This window comes from Xiphias gladius, chromosome 12 (genome assembly GCF_016859285.1).
Source record: "Xiphias gladius isolate SHS-SW01 ecotype Sanya breed wild chromosome 12, ASM1685928v1, whole genome shotgun sequence".
Taxonomy (NCBI): Eukaryota; Metazoa; Chordata; class Actinopteri; order Istiophoriformes; family Xiphiidae; genus Xiphias; species Xiphias gladius.
The window spans coordinates 2211596-2231636 of record NC_053411.1 but is presented as its reverse complement, the minus strand read 5'-3'; the positions used below and the strand labels follow the sequence as shown (position 1 = coordinate 2231636).

The 20041-nt window shown below is 38.9% G+C and overlaps 2 protein-coding genes across 3 annotated transcripts in view; one reads left to right on the top strand and one right to left on the bottom strand.

Moving 5' to 3' along the window:
• Positions 1-11590, bottom strand: part of focad (focadhesin) — a 51214-nt gene extending 39624 nt beyond the window's left edge. The window contains exons 1-5 of the mRNA XM_040140670.1: positions 11527-11590; positions 6686-6757; positions 5836-5910; positions 5526-5680; positions 2526-2624 (exon numbers count right to left, since the gene is read on the bottom strand). Coding sequence (XP_039996604.1) covers positions 2526-2624; positions 5526-5680; positions 5836-5910; positions 6686-6739 — 383 coding nt within the window. The 5' untranslated portion in view covers positions 6740-6757; positions 11527-11590. The remainder of the gene's footprint in view (positions 1-2525; positions 2625-5525; positions 5681-5835; positions 5911-6685; positions 6758-11526) is intronic.
• Positions 11591-13574: 1984 nt separating this feature from the next.
• mllt3 (MLLT3 super elongation complex subunit) overlaps positions 13575-20041 on the top strand; it is a 55555-nt gene continuing 49088 nt past the window's right edge. For both annotated transcript variants that reach the window (XM_040141190.1, XM_040141189.1), the window contains exons 1-2: positions 13575-13711; positions 14557-14737. In XM_040141190.1, coding sequence (XP_039997124.1) covers positions 13700-13711; positions 14557-14737 — 193 coding nt within the window. In that variant the 5' untranslated portion in view covers positions 13575-13699. The remainder of the gene's footprint in view (positions 13712-14556; positions 14738-20041) is intronic.

The window sequence follows — 20041 nt, the reverse complement described above, 5'->3', positions numbered from 1 at the left end:
TGCTAACTAACCAGAGTTGTTATATACAAACCAAAATACAAAGATCAGGTGATTAGACATGTATTATAAAAGGTTCCATGAAACGGCTGCAGGCTGAATTATTACTGCTTTATCAGTCCACAATCTAGTTGTAACAGGGATCTTTATTTCAATATAAATGTGCAAATTACCATGTCACTGTACCTGAGCAGACAGGCCGGATACATTGAGTATTTGGGAAAGCCTTTGAGGGACCGTGAGGACCGACTACACTACTACAGCCAGACTAACATCACATGAGAAATGAGCTGGTGTGGCTGACATTGCCCTGAACCTTTCCTGTTCCTGCTGGCTGCTGAAGTGGCTTAGAATCTCGGTAGCAGATTGCACAGGGCAGCGGCGAGCAGACGGTCAACAATGGGCACCAGTGTGCATCCTCCATTAATCCCACATCATTTACAGTTACCCAGCAGTGCCAGGCCCAATGACCAATGGCAGGCCAGACTGCCAGGCCAATGGCGCCACCCTGCTGCCCTCAACACATTCATCTTCCCACCAGGGAGGTTCAGACCGCCAGACAGATGCGTACAGACACAGACAACAGAGACAGCAATGAAGACAGAATGAGAAAGAAAAGGACAATGGGAAAGAATGAGCAAAGTAAAGTAGGGATAGACATGTGGAAAGGAGAGGTTAAGAGGGATCAAGCACAAAAAAGGAGAAAAGGGTATCAGAGGTAGAGAAAGAAACATGGAGAGCAGGACTGAGAAAGAGAAAACATGAAGGAAAAAGGAAAAGAAAGCAGACAAAGCAGCTCAGTCTTTTTATCACCCGCTGTAACTGATTAAGGAGGCCCCAGGATCTTGGCAGAGGTGCAGATCTAAGGCTGAAGGGGGAGGAGGAGAGGCTGCATCCAGGCTCCAGCAGGAGCACAGCACTACACTATATCAGCCTGGGGATATCCAACCCGTAAGACTAACCTTACCACAAAGAACTCCCCCTACTCTGAATAGCAATTTTATCGTCTGTATTGTCAAGTTATGCCTGTTCTCTTTTACACTGAAAAACACCAGTAACTAAATCATCCAATTAATACTCTGTTCATTAATTGATAATACAAGAACAGAAAGTTTCCAAGTTTCACCACATAACAGCTGAGATTTGGTAATACAGGAAAATTGGTAAATAAGTCTGACAGGCCAAATCAGACAATCAGGCAGGTTGTTAACAAGCCAACAATTTAGCCAGATTATCTAAACCACATTATTTAAAAGGGAAAACCTAAAGTGAGAACATCTGAAACGAAAACTGCATGAGCACTGCCCGCGTTTGTTGCCCCATCTGACTCTTTATACACTGTCTGTTCTAATAGTTACAATAACATTTTGGGAAATTCACATCTTTGCTTTCTGAGAGTGAGATGAGAAGATCGATATCAATCCCATTTTGTTAAGCACAAAACCGGAGACAGGTTATCCTATCTTAGCATTAAAAACTGGAAGCATGGGATAACAGCTAGCCTGGCTCTGTCCAAAGTTCAAAAGTATACCTACCAACACCACTAATAATACATTGTATCTCGTTTGTTTAGTCCCAAACAGAAATGTAAAAACAGCAAATTATGTTTTTAGGGGGAGTTGTTTGCTGAAACTATTTCTTGACGAACATCAGTCAGTTATGTTCATAACCAGAAACATTCAGCAAAATTTGGTCTTAAGGTGTTTTCACACCTAACTTGTTTGGTTTGGTTTTAATAAGCTCTGGTGAGTTTGCACATTTGCTTTGGTTCCTTTGGGCTGGTGTGAAAGCCATTTATTGAACCTGGACTGAACAACTAGTCCAGAACCGCCCGAGTAGGTGGATCTTCCAAGTGGACTCGGGTGCGGTTTGTTTGTGGTGTGAAAGCAAAGCAGACCAAGCACAGGACAGTAAATGTGTGATTTTGGCATGGTTCAAGAGATAAACTACCCTTTCAGTCATATTCTGATCATCATCTGACAAGGAAGCAATCTCCCGATCTGTATATGCAAAGTGTAGCTTACATTTACACATGATAATTTATACAGATGGAGGTGGAATTCACCCACCAACTCTAACCAAAGTTCTTCCTACCAACTGCATCTAGATTGAGTTGAGCTAAATACAAGTGAGTATTTCCTTACATCATTCTACATAATGTATCATAAGTAACAGTCCATCAGCACGGTCTGCAAAGCTGAGGTCTTTCACCTTAAGAGGTGATACCACAAGAGAAAATAAAACAATGTCGGTCAGCCTGAGATATTAAAAAAACAACAGGACTCACATGTCATGTCATGTCTCTGTTCATGTAAAGAACTCCACTGATCTTATGCAATAAGATCAGTTTACGAGTCATGGTTAGCACTGCTGAGGCAACTAAATGTGCAGTTTGACATGATACACAGAACATCAGTGAAAAACAACAACAACAAGTAAACAGATAATTGATTTTTGCATCAGACATTCAACAGACAACCCTTGGAGACAACACAGGGCTAAGTACTGTGCATATGACAAAGACAGACCTGATGGAGTAAGGGCAGGCGAACTGTGTTTCTCGGTCTCTCTGGTCTGCCTGCCTCTGTAATAGCCGTCCAATGACCTTTATAAGCCCCTGGACGTTTCTGTTGACAATTCAAGTCAAAAACAGGGCACAGAGAAGGTCAGAATTCAAGAAAGAATCCAAACATAAAGGAAGATTCTGAGAAAAACTATCGTTTTTGCATTGTTTTCTGGAGTGAGATAAGAAGATCAATATCAATCTCATGTCTGTGTGTTAAACACAGAGCTGAAGTCAGGACATGGTTACCCTAGCTTAGCACAAAGACTGGAAGCAGGGGGAAACAGCTAGCCAGGCTGTGTCTAATGTTTAAAAATCTCAGAGAAAAAGCCAGTAAAAGTATTTTGCAAAGTGTTGAACTACTCCTTTAAACTTTCAAACAACATTAGGAGATTTTTTTTTACTCTGACAGGCAGGAGAACCTGTCAAGACTATGAAAACAAAAACAAAAGTCCAATATTAACTCTGCCTTTAGCTCTGTGTTGCTCTTCAGCAACCTCAATCAAAATATCTGGCTCTTTAGCTGCTAAATGCTCAACCATGTTCACCAGCAGGTAGTGGACAGTGAGTCCTTTAGGAGTTTTTCTCTGAAAAAAAGAAAACAGTAAAACAGTAAAGTTGTGGGCTGTAAAACAAAAAAAATGAGCTAAAAGAGGCTTCAAGGCTCTTGTAGAGCTGAGGAGAACTGCAGAGTTGGTGATGATTCTTTGTTACGCATACTCATTTGTTCCATTGTTGATATAAAAAAAAATTGATTAGTGAAATTTAGTTCAGTAAAAAGTAAAAAAATAAAAAATAAAAAGCAATATGGACGAGTATTTTTGTCCCAGCAACCATTGGGAAAAAGGTCATTTTAAATGCTGTCTCAACATTTTCCATATAAGAGGTGCCATATCATATGAGATTGAACAGGTCACTTTGCAGTTAGACTTCGATCTCCTCCTCTGATGCTCAGGACATGAACAGCATTAAATGGATCACTGTCAGCAGAAGGGACAAGGACAATGTGGCAGTGTCCTGTTACTGAAGACTGAATTATGCTTCTGCATGCAGGCGCTGTGTTACCTATGGTACATGCTCCACAGGCAGTTCAATGGCAGTATGTACTGTGTCAGTTAGTGTTAATTTTTGTCACCGGTTTTTAGATTTAGTCTTAGTCCTGAAATCAAAATTCTGTGTGAGCTTTAATCATATTTAGTCGTCCTTCTTATTTTTTGTTAATTTTTAATCAAGGAATCTCTGTACATTCTATTTTCTTCTAAGTCAAAGAAAACCATGAACATTTTGGTCAAGACTATAATTTTGTCTCCTTTTTATTCATCAACAAAAATATATAGCGATTTCAAGAAGTTGTTAGTTTTCCATTTTTTTTTTGTTAAATGTTTTTTGATCAACACTATGATATAGAGATTATAGCCCTGTTCGGACTTATGTCTCCAGGGGAGGTGGAGTGATTTTAATCTGTCTGGTGGATCATTTTTTACCCATTACACTTTGAGAAAGTGGCACTGTTAAAAGTTGCTGAAATCAGCTGTGATCAGCTCCTGTTTTCCGTGCACTCCAGGATGTACAGACAACTATCACTGGATCACTGTGATATTGAAGAAAACTTGAAGCCTCTTTTTTCACTGATTCCTAAGTGTATTTACGGGGTTTTATTTTAGAGATAATGATGTCCTCAGGAAGTGTAAATCACACTAAATGACAACAATATGTGTTTCATGTCTGCATTTTCAGATTTATGACTCTGAGAAGGAGTGCGATTTTTGACTCATACACCTCACATCTTTACTTCTCCAGCACCCCCCTGGGGAAGATTTTATCTTTCTCTCTTGACTTTGTCCTGCTGAATGTCCATGTCTATTATTACCATATCCTGTAATTTCCTTCAGAGCAAAGTGAATATTTCAATCCCCACCTCCCTCTGGGATCTTAATCCCGTCCAAATGGCACTCTAAGAGTTTATTTTTTAAATTTTTCTTTTAAGTCAGTTTCTTCTTGTCCTGCCAGTTCTCGTCCAGGTTAGGCTTTCCTGTCTTTAGTTGGCTCTTAGTCATAGAGGAAGGTTCAGTGACCGATAAACGATGAATTAACCATCTGCACAAAAAGGTGAGACAACCTGTTGTACATTAACAAGAAGGTATAACTGGATATTTAGAAAACATGCTAAGTGTTGTTGATGCACCCATGAAAGTTTACTTTAACAGTTTGGGTAATTTACTGGGGACATGAACAAATTCTTCGGTGCTAAATGTCAGCGTAATTAAAATGTGAGGCACTTTAAAGTAGACTGTGTCATCTGGGAATGAAATAGCATCTCCAGGCTGTGAATCCTGAGGATATCAAAACATCTATCAGTGACTTCTGTTTTGTCGAGGTTCAGCTTAAAGGATAATTCCCTAAAATAGTTTTTGCAGACAAGTACAAGAAAGGTACAAAATATAAAAGCTCAAAATCGACTGCTAAACACATCTAATGTTAGAGAAAGCAGAGTTTTCAGTCACAAAATCTGCAACATGAATCTTTCATCGCACAACACAAAGGTTCAGAAGAAACTGTCCGGGACATGCCTGGATTAATAACTGATAACAAAAGCATTCTGTAGCTCAAACCGTGACACTGTTGGTGCTTTGTCGTCTGTGTCCAATTCAATGATCATAGCTGCTGTGTGGATATTTGCATGCTGTGTATTGAACCTTGAATTTGTAGTCGGCTGTGCTAGTGACCTAAACAATAATGGAGGGTTAGTGGTGAAGGTAGGATTTGTTTTATATACAATGATGCCAACGAACAGAATTAATTGGTAATATATTTAGGGCACAACTCAATGGGACATATCTCATCTCCTCCTCTTTCCTGTATTATGAAGACCCTTCATATCGCTTCTGGTACTCTACTGATGAACCCAGTATCGTCAGTACATTGATGATGTGACCGAGACCAGGTGTGAGTGTGATTTGTGTACCTGGCAGAAGGCAGGAGGTTGAGGACACTGTTGAGGATGTAATTCAGGTCTGCGTGGCCCTGATCCACCAGCAGTACCATGGCATCACAGCAGGCTGAACGCACCAGAGCACAGTCACTGCAGCACTGCTGCCACAGAGCCTCCAATGCTGGGCCCTGATACATACCACAAAAGATTTAGCTTCAAGGCACCTTTAAATAAGGCTTTACTGTCCAACATACTGTATACTGTTCTATATCTGAGGGTATTCTTGGGTTTGTGATCACTCCCACCTGTTCAGCACCTCAAAACATTTTGATGAGTAATTCACCTGAAGGGATGACTGCATGATTTGCCCATTTTTCTCTTTCTCCTTTAGCACGGCAGCAACAAGATTTCTGACTGTCTGGAAAACAAAAAAAAAGGGCCTAAATGTAAATTTTAGATGTTTTTTGGAGCAAACAGTGCACAGTCTACTCTTCACAGGAGCTGGGGTTACTCATAGCAGATGCTTACATGCCTCTAATCCTAAATTATACTGACGACTGCCTGTGTTCTCTGTGATGGAACAAATTACAAACATGTTACAGCCACATTTTAAAGTCTACAGTATTTGACATTCAAGAAATAGGTTTTAGGTGGGGTATTTAGGTAGTGCCTGTGTTGAAAACACAGGGAGTAGTGTTGAGACTTTAATGTGAGACTGATGTAACTTGTGTAGGACATTATCATTTTTAACCAAATTAATTATGACTGTTGTCATTTAAGTGACTTGAATTCAATTCTATAATTTTAAATACATTGTTGAATCGTCCTCCCCCACCAGTTTTAATGTTGTATTAATGGATTTTCTTTAAGGAACTAGCTCCAAACACAACATCTGGCATAATATCACCTTATAAAGTTGATATGGCTAACGCGGTAACAAACACTTGCCCATTAACACACCTAGCAGTAACATTATCATTCAAATCTTAATATTTTGTCAAATTAGAGCTGGAACCAAAATGGAACTGGCAACCAGAACCTAACCCTAGTTGTGGAATTAAGGCAGGACAGAAGATATCCTACACTGAGTTAACTAGATGGACAGGATTAGCAACAACACAAGTTACAGAAGTGAACAAAACAAATTTTGATCCCATGTCACCGTCTAGTTTAGCCATGAGTAGGCAACTTACCTGTGCCTGTATGACAGGGCTGGGAAAATCAAAACGTGTCTTCAAACTCTCCATAATGTCCACCAGTCATTCCTGAGAGCGGAAAGAAACTCCATCAGAATAAGCTAATGAAACTTACTGAGGTGAAATAATGTTAGTATTATCATTTCTGCTCCTTTAACTTCCATATAAGTCAATGTTGGAAACCACTATGAAGGAAAACTTTCAAAGGGGAAGCTTGTTGATCCCCTTTGTTAAATCAAGAATATCACATATCATTGGTGCTGAAGTCAGCGTTTAAGCCAGCAGTTAAGTGACGCAGCCACCTGTTGCTTTATAGCACTGAGGGACCAAACATTCCAGGGAGAAGCACGGCTCGGAGGTATTCAGGGAGTGACCCTTGAAAGCTGATCCCTGCCATGTGTTATCAAGTTATTGGCCCACAGCCATGACATAACTGTGCATTAAATTATTCACAAGTCATCAGTATACCCCACTCTCTAACACACAGGTTGGTAAGCAGACAAGAAGCACATCTCGGGTTGTCTCGCTGGGCCTGACAATATGCTGTTCAGGTGCTGACCACCAGCTGTCTGGGGCCCGCACACCACAGCTGCTAAAATGCTGAGCCAGGTTCCATTTTTATCAGGAAGATCTGACTATTTTGAGGGTTTTCAACAGGGACACCATTAGTTTTCATTCATTTCTTTTCAGTAATAACTTTTTGGTATTGACTGAAATGTGTCTGCAGCACAAGAATCAAAAACTGTTGAACTTTAGCCAATTTTGGAATTAACCTTAAATGACCATTAACGATTTAGAATGTACCTTCAAGCTCAATTTTAGACTCTCTCATTTAGGCAAAGGAATAGCTTGTGTCTAGACCAGGTTTAAGATGGAAAATTCTGAACTTTTTGAAAAACACATTTATATTTCTAAAAGTAAGGTATTGAAAAAGTATTATTTTGGTATGTGTACCAAAACTCAGATGTCATTTTAGCCCTAGTTTTGAAGGCTAGGAATATATGATCCATTTAAAAAACAGAAATCTTTTAAAGGTCTGATTTAATAGTTTGACATTTGAGGAAGTACCCCATGCATGGGGTGAGAAGATCAGTGACCAATTAAGTATCTGATCAGTCCCAAATTCATTCTGCAGTAGGACAGCGAGCCAGAGTCATAAAGAACTATCTTCCAAGACAAGAAGAAAGAGTCCTGCAACAGGTGGTCCAGCCCCGACAGAGGCCTGATCTCAACATCATGGAGTCAGTCTGGGATTACATGAAGAGACAGAAGACACTGAGACGGCCTAAATCCACAGAAGAACTGAGGAGAGTTCTGTGAGATGCTTGGAACAACCTACCTGCCATGTACCTGAAAAACTGCACGAGTCTACCGAGGAGAACTAGTGCTGGTTTAAAGGCAAAGGGGGGTCACAGCAAATACTGATCTAATTTAGGCTTTTTTTTGTTCACTGCACTTTGTATGAAATGAATTGATGAATTAAATCTATTAACGACCTTATTTCTGAAAGCATCCTCATATGCAAATGTGTGTGTGTGTGTGTGTTTGTGTGAGTACATGTGTATCCTCTTTCACGTGCTTGAGATACAATCAAAAGTCTGCTCTAAAGTTCCACTAATGGTGAAAAACTCCCTTTAATAAATGACAATCTTTGATAATTGAGAGATTATTTTTAGATGTTATTCCTAACTGAGAATAAATAGTCCCTTTTCCCCAACGTCTTTGGGTTAAACATCCCAAGTGTAAACTGATACATTGTTCTAACATTACCACAAACACAGGGAATATGAGCCTCATGTAGCCTAACACCCCCCATACCCCCCACCCCCTCTTCAAACACAGACACCCAACCCCCCTGCTTGTTATCTAGCTGATAAGCCAGCCTGCTCTGCTGTACTGTCCACCACCCGGCTCCTGCACATTCTACACCAGCTCCCACAGCCACTCAGCTTCATGGCCACATAAACAGGTAAGTCAGCTGAACCTGCTAACATACAGCTATACTCAAAACTGACACTGAACTTTATCAAGTACTTATTTACTGATGTTTGTAGAAAATGTGGCTGTTAATCATGACACAGCTACTGTCACTCCTTTTATATCTAGCACTCTTGAGCTTAACAGTCTTTAAAATGAATTAACAATATGAGGAGTTTGACAAAGACAGGGGTGGAGGAAGTTTACTTTCCTGTGAAACTAATGAAAATAAGTCAGTCACTGTTTGTGTTTTAGGTGATGCCTATGACTTAAAAGAACCTGGCTTCTTCTCTTATTTAATGTCGATGGTCAGCTAAACCTTTAAAAGTTTGTACACCAAACTGTTCCAGTGGTTTCTGCAGCATATTTACCTTACCACAAAACAATATAGGCTGGTCTGTACTGCTAGGTCTGCATTAGCAATACAAGTGAGGACAATGCATGAACAGTGTTGAGCCAACAGTGCTTTAGAAATGACACCACTGAGGCTTTACTGTGTGACACTCGCTGCTGCAAACTGCACATGCTGGACAGGCACATGGGATTTTTGATGGCCTTTCAGGTGGCACAACATTGTCACACACACACACACACACACACACACACACACACACACACACACACACACACACACACAAACACACACTCTCACTCACTCACTTTCACGGCCACGTTGGAAGGCCTGAAATTATAGTAGCACAGAATGAAGCCAGTTGACATATGAAACAGTTGTTTCCATAGGTTTCAATTCATTAATTATCACTTCGTTAGATACATCGTACTAGTGCTGGGCAAAATTGCCGAGCACTAGTACGATGTATCTAACTTATTATTTTTAGTCATGAAACACTAAGTCAATTAGTCACTTCATCAAAGAAAATTGATCAACGGCAATTACAGCAATCTATTAATAGTTATAGTCATTTATCAAGCAGAAATGTCAAACATTCTCTGGTTCCAGCTTCTAAAATATGACGATTAGCTGCTTTCTCAGTTTAATTTCAATATTTATTGATTATTTTGGGGTTTTGAACTCTTTTTTTGGTCAAAACAAGCCATTTAAGTACATCACCATGGGCTCTGGGAAACAGTAATGGGTATTTTTCACTATTTTTGACAAGTGTGAAATTACAACCTGCCAACACCAGCTGACTTACTGAAAGATCAATATACAGCGACCAGTATGTAAACCACATGATGCCTGAAGGGATTAAAGGATGCAGCCACTCAAATATAGAAAGTTCAAAATAAAAGCACACAACAAAATGTTACATGAACATCAGAAATCACTACAGTCACAGGTAGAGGCGGAAATCTCAGAGAATAATATGGTTAAACCCGTCAAATTAAAGCTACCCTGTGAAGTTTTTGACCACTATGCAATGCTTTCATGAGTGGGCCCCAGTCTTTGCATCATGTCTAGCATAAAAATGTGCAAGCTTACACTCAAACCCGTGGAGGATGAGATACGTGTTCCTGCTGATAGTTTCGCACTATTCCACTGATCAACACTTGCTGGCAAAATAACAGCAATGTGCCAGAAAAAGGAAGAGAGAAGATGACTGCTAGCTAGTTTAAAAAAAAAAAATGAGTAAACGCATTCAGCTACTTCTGAAATGATTAGTTGATTGGTCATTTCATCAATCGACAGATAAAAAATGCTGATGTTAACCTTATAATGTGCTAAATACAGACAATAGAGAGTAAAATGACAGGCCAACACCAGATGTAACAGTCTCACACTTTGTTGTTTTTCATGCATAAACAACAACTTTTATTCAATAAACACAAAAAGAACTGTAACTACCTGCACGTGTATGAGCATGACACAAAATAAAATAAACAATCAAACAAGTACTGACAGATGCATGGAAAGGTTTTCTAACGCTGATTCAGCAGGCAGTTAACCAAAGAGCTGAGGACCTCCGACTTGGGGATGTACCAAATCCAAAAGCTTTTCTAGCTTTTCTTTTTCTACCTGAGGAAACTCTGATCAAGGAGTGTGTATATAGGCCAAACCCAAGAACCAAAGAAATCTTTGTAGCATAGACCACTGTGGTCTTCATACTTTGACACTTACACAAGAGCTTTTGTTCAGGAGCATATTACGGTATATTGATTAATGTTGTGTGTTGCTAGTCGTGGCTGATTATCACTCCAGTCACTATCATGACTGTTTTTTACTACCTTAATTACACACCACATAAAACATTACTCAATGTTAGAGCCACTTTACTAATCCACCCAGTTGGGCTTACATCAACACGATGATGATGCTGCTGTTGCTGCCCACGGTGGTGTATTTTTGGAGCAAGAATTCCTATTAATTAATTCCTATTTTTGAAATAATGCCGTTTGGTTCATTATATTTGTGCCGAATTAAATAATACTTAATGCTTTGTCAGTAAATGCTTTCAATGGCGTTTTGTGCACTACAATATTTTGCTTATAGGCAAGTGAAAATAAAGTTGGCAGGTATTTCAATGACGTTTACAGCAGCGCGTACTCTTAAGCTAGTCGTGGTCCTGATGCTGGCTACGTGTCGCACATACCAAACCGGTCACGAATAAACTTTAGCACAAACCTGTGTTGACAGAAAGCTTCTACATACAGAGATATTTAGTATTTATAATGAAATGAAATACAAGAAACAAGTTGGCAGATTAAGTTAGCTGAACCGGCTAATAATAGCTTCACTGGAGTTATCAACACAGACTAAGGCTAACTCACTGACTGACTGTCTGTCCATTCGTGACAATAAACACAGGTGGATTGCACCTATTCTACAGCAGCCTGAGTAACATATTAGCGTCTCTGTTATAACTTAATGAAAGTTAAACATGGTGCTGGCCAAACTTTACCTCAGTCACCAGCCTTCTGCAGACCCGCATTAAACTACGGTGTGTATCGAGGACCAAAATTGATAGAGCGAGCCTGTTACGTACCATAACTTTTCGCTAAAATGTACTGCCAGTCACAGTGTAACAATCTTAATGTATCAATTCAAACGTTAATTAAAACTTAACAAGGGAGTTTTGAACAGCGTGATAACATACACATACCTACTCAGCATGGGGGCTCTATGGAAATCCATTACCGCCTGTATTAAACTTAAATCATTCCCATTAGGATCTTTGTTTAATTAGGTTAGTCCTGTTGAGACTAATATTTTATTTTCAAGGGAGACCTGACATGTGTGTTAAAAAAATAATCAAAAAATGCTTAAGAACACTGATATATATTAGAATATAGTAAAAGCAGCAAGGTATAATAATTAGTGCTGTGTCTTGGAGTACACGAGTTTGTACTTTAATTATCATCATCAGTATTGTGCATTTTCCTATATGAAAATAGGATTTCACATTCGATTAGAAGATTGTAATTTCTTTTTTTTTTTAATGTAATGTTGTCCACCTGTGTATATAAATAATATTAAAATTTTCGAAATCAAGCAAAAGTTTGATGTATTTTCTCAAAACATGGTAATGACATTATTTATGCTGCTGTTTACCCAAACCTTTAGAGGTCAATTTACTGTAAAAATGCAGACTAAAAATATAAAATTGGCAGACAAGTCAACAATGGAAACAGTTAAGAGTGAACATTTTGACAGAATAATCTGAGGATAAGCCATTATCATCTGTTTCTTTGGGTTTCTATAAATATTGCAGCCTTTGCTTTGCTGTTGTCTTTCAGGTTTGTCTGTTGAAAATCAGGCACAGGATGATATATTGATATATATGTAATTATCACAATAACAATGTTGATCACATTAAGCGAACATGAATGTTGGCGTTTGACGGTTTTAAACAAGTTTGAACACCTCGTATAAATGTATACCTCACTTAATTTGCCGTTTTTTTTCCCTGGGACTTGAAGGCAACACAATTACAGGACGGCTTCGGCCACCTCATTGGAGGTCCGTGTGTCTGCCGTCCTGTTATTGGCCTTTATCATCTCGTGCTAAGTCTACAGCCCCAGCGGGTACACCAAGTTGCGCGTGCGCTTTACCTCTCAAAGCCATGAAGGTTGCAGAATTGAGCCAGAAAAATAACGGAAATGGGGGGATTTTACGTTCAAAATAAAAGGATGGAGCATAAAAGACGAGAAAAGAAATCTGTCATGTCATGAAGCTTTACTTCATCTACATTTCTCAGAATGGCAGCAGTTTCAGAGCCAGTTGCTATAAGGACTTTAAAGTGTTTAGAATCCATTTCTTCATGCAAGGTCATGAGCATGGCTGGATCTACCACCAGAATGTCCTGGATGAGCACCCAGGGAAAGCATGCTGGTGAGCCCTAGCAAGTGTGAAAAATAGGCACGGCGTTCTTGGAAAAGATTTATTGGACATGCTGCCGGTATAAATGATCAACTAGTAGGACTGAACAAGCGTCCCATGTACATTTTGAAACACATGTTAAAAGACTTGTTCTTACAGATTAAGGCCCTTTGACTTTAAACACCCAGGAGCCCGTGGAGGTCTTAAATAAACAGATAAATAAAGTATTTTGCCAAATTTTATTCCTAGTACTTTGAAGTATGCTTTGAAACAACCTATAGATCTCCATATTGGGAAATACAATTACAGGCAATTAAATAGTCGACTGAGTGAAAGTAAATGTGAAAAATTCAAATTCTTAAAAATTTTACAGAATCTTGACCACATCTTTTAAATCCTGGCAATGACTCTGCGAGTGCCACACTTTGAAATGAATCAAATGCAAATACCATGGGATGTTAGTGCATATTCATTCATTACGACAACGGTTGCTTAATCAGTATTCGGTAATTGGGTTGGGTAGGCCTTGCTGGTATCCATAGCACATCTTTACTGCAGGGGGTTTATTTTGAAAGTCCACAGCAGAATGTCTCTAGGTTATTATGGGCATTTGACAGCCGGCGAGCCTTTGAAAGTCTTGAGTCTCACTTCAGTCCCAGAGAGACCATGTCCGTCGTCATAGGGAAGCTGTACTCACCTCTGCTCTCATTTAACACTAATTCTCCATGAAATAACAGTAACGCGGGGCCTCAAGGATGGCCAACTCGGTGAGTAGCCTGTTGGAGGATTTGCCTGCCTGTCCGGTCCAACGCAGTATGTTTGGACATTTTGTTGTTTTGTCACACCGGAGGAGTCTGTGGCTTCTAGTCCGTAACGAAGATTTTCAAGCCGTACAGCTAGCTTGAGCCGATACGTGCTGCTGTTCCTGAATGAGCATTGTAATGCAGAATTCCTCTAAAAAGCCGGGCAACTTTAGGATTTTTCTGCTTACCGGCAAAAATACGTTTTTGCTTATGGGTAAATTATGGCTATGAATGGTTACACTCCATATTTAATTCGGTATAATGCGGCACACAATACATAAAGTATCATTTAAAGCGTGTCAGATGTCAACTTTCTCGAGGGGTTTTCTTGTTATTCTCATTAAATTATCATTGATCAGCCGTGTAACATTACACCATTGTGGAAAGTAGTTGGAGCAAATTTCAGTAGTTTACAGTGTGTTGAATTGTGTGCTGCTTCGTGCATCATGACTAGAATTTACATGTAGGCTGTAGCTGACAGTAAAAAAAGTCGTTAGTCAGGTTCTCCCAAGTGTGTACATCTCCCGAGGGGCAAAGTGACATTAAATCTGCGAATTTTTGAATGGAGTTCTCCATGCAGGAGACAAGGAAACATAATGGTCCGCTGTGTAAAAAATGTTTTAAAAGCAGCATATCAGTTCGTAGAAGGATTTATTTAAATGTTGGCGGTCGGCTTCGTAATTGTTCTGTAAACTATGATGGAAATCTTGGTTTAGAAATCATTTTCATACTGTCAAACATTTGTAGTGGTTTGACTTCTTAATTTTGCTTGAATTCGAGCAGTAACCCAACATCATTTTATTTTACAGGGTGCTGTTCAGGTGAAACTAGAACTTGGTCACCGTGCTCAAGTCAGAAAGAAACCCACCGTGGAAGGCTTTACCCACGACTGGATGGTGTTTGTCCGAGGACCAGAGCACAGCAACATTCAGCACTTTGTGGAGAAAGTAGTTTTTCACCTGCACGAAAGCTTCCCTAAACCAAAAAGAGGTAAAACCTTTTATATCTGCCGGTGTGCTTGATGTTTTTTTTGGCCCTACTTCTTCAGGGCAGCTCGGTTTCCTGTGTTGTGCGAGGGGGAGACCTTCAAACAAATGAGCAGGGTTCAAACCCTCACATCAGCAAGCATCCACAGTGCTCATGTGTCCTTGATCAAGCCATGGAGTTGCTGTAGTTGACTCTAACCTTTGATGCTATGGAGGGTGGAATAGAAAAGTGAATTTCCCTGTCTTTTTAGGTATCTCTGTACTGATAAAATAAGCTTAAATGCATATTGTGGAGAGAAGGGAGTGGTTTTTGGTTCTCTGAAAAGAACAGTGGTGTATTTTATGTCCCATTGCGTAGTGTTAGTACTATATAGTGGCAAATGAAAGAAGTTATGTGTCCCTTTCTGTCATTCTCAGAGGACAGAATGGAAAGGTTAGAGATAATGTTTATTAATGCGAAATGCATTTTTATGTTGTGTTGATGTATCGGTTTGAAACCCCATCAAACAGAAGTAATCGCATGTGATGTTGCTTTTGGAAATGAAAGAGATAAACCTTGTATGTAAGTGCTGTTTAATTGTACAGGTAAAACGGTGATGAGTATAACTTGTGTGGGTATTTATTTGGCTTTGGTTGGTTGCAGGCCTGTATGCGCTCAGCTCCCTTAAACCAGTGAGCCTGAAACACAAGAATTGCAAAATAGGATGTCTTTAAAGTCAAGGTTAGACTGATAATAGCTTAGCTGTACGGTTTCCTCACCACAAACATATACTGTGCACACACATGCTGCACATGCGCACATGTGCTATGAAGCTGCCTGTACACTGTGCAATAAGAGTAGTCTTGCAGGTTCATTGTGTGTCAAACTTTGCAAGATTATTTCCTCTCTTAATAATTTTGTCTGTAAAAAGTAAGAGAATTTCCCCAAGGTACTGATTTATTTGACAGCCCAAAATCAAGTGTTATTCCCTTTATAGTCATATATGACAAAGAAAAGTATCTAATCCTGATATCTTGTGAAGCTGCAACCAGCAAAGGTTTAGCATTTTGCTTGAAAAATGAGGAAACAATTATCAGAGTAGTTGCTTATATATTTTTCTGTTGATCTGACAACGTCATATTTTGACGCAGGCTGTCCTTGGTCATCAAAGCTCTAAATGGTTTGGAAAAGAAAATGTCAGAAAATAAGATTCATGTTTCACTTTCTACGGCATACCATGAGCCTTACACCATTCCTTGTAAGTATATAAGTATTAGTTTTATAGCTGTATAGGATGGTGTCTGTAAAACCTCTGCTATAAAGAATGAAGAGAACAAAGCAACAGTTTTTCCTAGAAAGAATCTTAGGAATCATGTTTTTCTCTTCGTCTGAACTGTTTGTTTTTTCAACACATGATAATCTTAATCTTGTAAAATGTAAACTGTGAAGAATAGCAAATGCCTTTGAAAGTGGTATTTGTAGTGATTGGTCAGCTGTAGGCCATCAACACAAATCCCCCTCTCTTTATGAAATGCAAACTTTAAAACAATGGCACTGTGATTTGGCTCATCAGATTGGACTGTTGACTTTTGCTGAAGCTGAGTAATGTGAGCGCAGAGATCTACCCCAAAATATGCTGGGATGATCATGTTCACTTAACCTACCAAGATGTGGAAGCTCAGCAGCTTCTTGGCTAGATGCATTAATGACTTTGGAGAACTGTCCCTTCCTGTGTGGGACAAGAAACACATTTTAATCAGTATTGTAAACAAAAGTTCTACCACTAGTAAGTACTCTTGCTGGGAACCTGTGTTTTGACCAGAGGTTGCAGGGTCAACATTTAGTTCCTGCTGTATTGTTTCTAGCTTTAGACAGGTTTAAACATGGTAGAAATGCAGAAAGCAATTTGCTGATGAAACTTTTAATTCCTGTGGTAGTTCCTGGGCTAAATAGCCTGGGGCTGTTAATTTATATTAATGTATGCCTATTGCCTCCTGTGTTTTTGTTTTTTGTTTTTTTTTCTCTCTCTCTCTTCAACATGTGAAAATGATTTTACTGAGCTGCTGGGAACACGTGAATGGTCTGAAGATCTAGTGTGACAAGTACCTATATATCACCAAGATTTATAACACGCTTAGAAATTGATGCACCTCAAAGCTGTCCAAAGTTCTGAAAAAAAGAAATTTCGAAATCTTCCTGCATTCAGTTAACCCAGTGCCTCTAAGCAGTCTATAAATCAAATTCCTATCTGCTGATATGGAACCTTCAGAGCTTTACGTTCCTCTTAAAAAGCCTTTGATTACAAGGAACACTGCATCCTTTTCCCTGCTATTTAGCTCCAGCTCAGTCTTTATAAATATGATATGTGGCCTTAAAACTATGCCCTAAAGCCCAGCAGGAGAATACTTAACCTTCAGTAAGTCTCATGCAATGACACATGCCTTGAGATCTTTCCAGTGCTGGTGAAGTCTTTGGTGCCTCTGCATTTTTACCTGGTGACAAATTGCGAGCTAAAGTCCTTCCTGATCTGTTGGGTCATCAGATGCTCCTGAGTGTTTCTAGTTGAAACACAGCCCCAGTGAAATAGATCAGAGAGAATGACTGTGTTGTTTCATTTATTAAAAATGCTCAACAGGATCTAGTGTTTTGTTCCATTGAAACTAATGTCACCCACTATTCCACTGGTGAATATGAGGCACTGAAAAATATAAGTTTTTCACTTCGCCTGTGTTAGAGTCCTGGAGGGTTTTTGGGATAAGATAAGGTCATTTACTTAGTACCTGCCCCATGAATGTATTTCAGTGATTTCCTGTGCCTTTTGTCAGCACCCAAAGTTGGGGCTTCTCTCTGCTGAACACATGCAAATGTTGTACAGAAAAGTAACATTTTTCCATTTACAAAAATGGAAAGCAACAATGTCTGTTAATGATTTGGGACCATCTGTCCCGGTTAGATTTGAGGTCTGGCACCATTTTGAATGTTGCAGTGATTTCAACCAGCCAAAACAAAGCTTGATTATAAATTAGAGCTAAAACAGTTAATCAATTAGTGCATTCACAGAAAATTTATTCAGCACGTTTTGATAATCAATTAACTGTTCAATTCTTCAAGCCAAAGTGCCAGATATTGACTAGTTAAAGCTTCTCAGTTGTGAGGAGTTGTTTTTATATATTTCTAGGTTTTGGAGTGTTGGTCAGACAAAACAAGACATTTTAAAGATGTCACCTTGGGCTCTTAGAAATTTAGAAATATTCTGACATTTATAGAGCTGCAATGATTAATTGATTAATTGATTAGTCAGTCAACAAAAAATTGATTGGCAACTATTTTGATAATCAGTTATTGTTTGAGTCATTTGTCATGGAAAAATTCCAAATATTCTCTGCTTTCAGCTTGTCAAATAGGAGGATTTGCTGCTTTTCTTTGAAATACAGTATGACAGTAAAGGTTTTGGACTGTCGGTAAGACAAAAGACGCAAATCGAAGACATCACCACAGTCTCTGAGAAATTGCAAATTAAATTATAAATAATCATAAGTAGCATCCTGATCAAATAAATGATTAATTGATAATCTAAATAAATAAACCTTGATGTGAATATAACTGTAAAGGCAGTATTTGCAAAATCAGATATCTCAGTTCTTCTTGGTTTGAGTTATTATTCCCAATATGACAAAAGCTATTTAAAATTATCTAGTTAATTCCCAACCAACCAGCTTTGTTTTTCAAATGCAAGGGTCAGGAAGCTTGTTGCAACTAGCCTTTTTTTTCCCAGTATCAAGTAAATCTGATGAATATTTTTATTGTTAGGTCTATGAGATGTTAGAAGATAGTGAAAGATGCTCATCACATTTTCCCAGAGCCCTACACGACATCTTCCAATTGATTTATATTGTCCTACCAGCTGTCTAAAACCCAAAGTGATTCAGTTTACAAATTCATACAACACAGAGAAGCAGGAAACTTTATATTTGAGAAGCTGGAACCAGAGAATGTTTGGCATTTTTGCTTGATAAATTACAGCATTACTCAAGGATCAAACTGTTGTCAGTACTAACAGTTTTACAGATTTTCTGGCAAGGCCACAGCTAGCTATGCTGTGTAGTGTAGCGCGGCCACAGTATTTTATTAAGTCCATTTTACAGCCGTTGTAGATTACAGTCTCCTATTTTTAGAGAGAAGCTTTCTGCTCACTTGTATGTCTCACATGGTGACTTTTCATCCACTCTAAAATAAAATACGAGGCATTTAAACACCTCGTAAGCACAAAGTAATCCTGTCAAAAGGAACTGAGTTCTGAGTGCTGGGTTTGGAGTCTATAGATATATTTTTTTTTTTTAAACTTTTATGGACAGCAGGAATATTTTTGAAGTGTTAGGAAAATAGTTGTGATTGGTTTCATACTGTGTCGCCTTGGAAACCTGATATTTAGTGTGAGGAGTGGGACGGTGCAGGGAGGAAAGAGCCCATCTCAAACTAAATGGACTGAAACATAATTTTTACTTCTCCCTGTTTCTCCTAGTTCGTGAAGGCAGATTTGACTGATGACTTTCATGCTTGAATTTATTTATTTTTTTCCACCATATAATTTTTTTCCTTAAGATAAGATACTAAAAGAAAATTGAATCCTTTAAAAATTTTAACCTGATACATTTAAATTTGAGTTCTGTGTGCTGAAATACCTCCACCTGGACCTTACCTAACATTTATCCATTTATTTAACTGACTGCAGTGTAGGATAAATGGAGGTTAGATGTGTGAACCTTGCATCATTATTCTGCAGCCTGGATGGCAGCAGGAAAGCGTTAGTTATGTGGACCAGGGATCCCCAATGGCCTGTCAGGATTTCAAAGGTAGGGGTCAAGTGAAAGGAGGGAGACTTAATCATATTTCAGACTCTCTAGAACAGTTTAAAAACACAGTGAAATCTGTCTTTGCCAATTGGCTCAGATGCAGGTTTAATTTAAGAGGCATCTATTGTTTAGATTTGTGTAAGCCATGCTTTATATGCCTTTGTAAAGGTGATGACAACAGGTAGGCTCACATGGCAAGCTGATAGGATTTCAAACAGCTTTTCCACATCAGCTGTTTCCTTATTGCTCAAAGACTGCTCTTCTTATCAACATGTCATCAATCGAATTTCTATACACATACGAGGTGTAGCAGTCAAAACATAGAAAGCAGTAAGAATGTGAAAGGCATGAGAGACCATGAGTGTAACTTCCTCCCACACTCAGTGATTTGTCGTGCAGCCCAGAGAAGCTGCCAGACACGCATTAAGATTAATGACGAATCAGTCAGTAAAGCTGCCACCATGCTTCATTATTG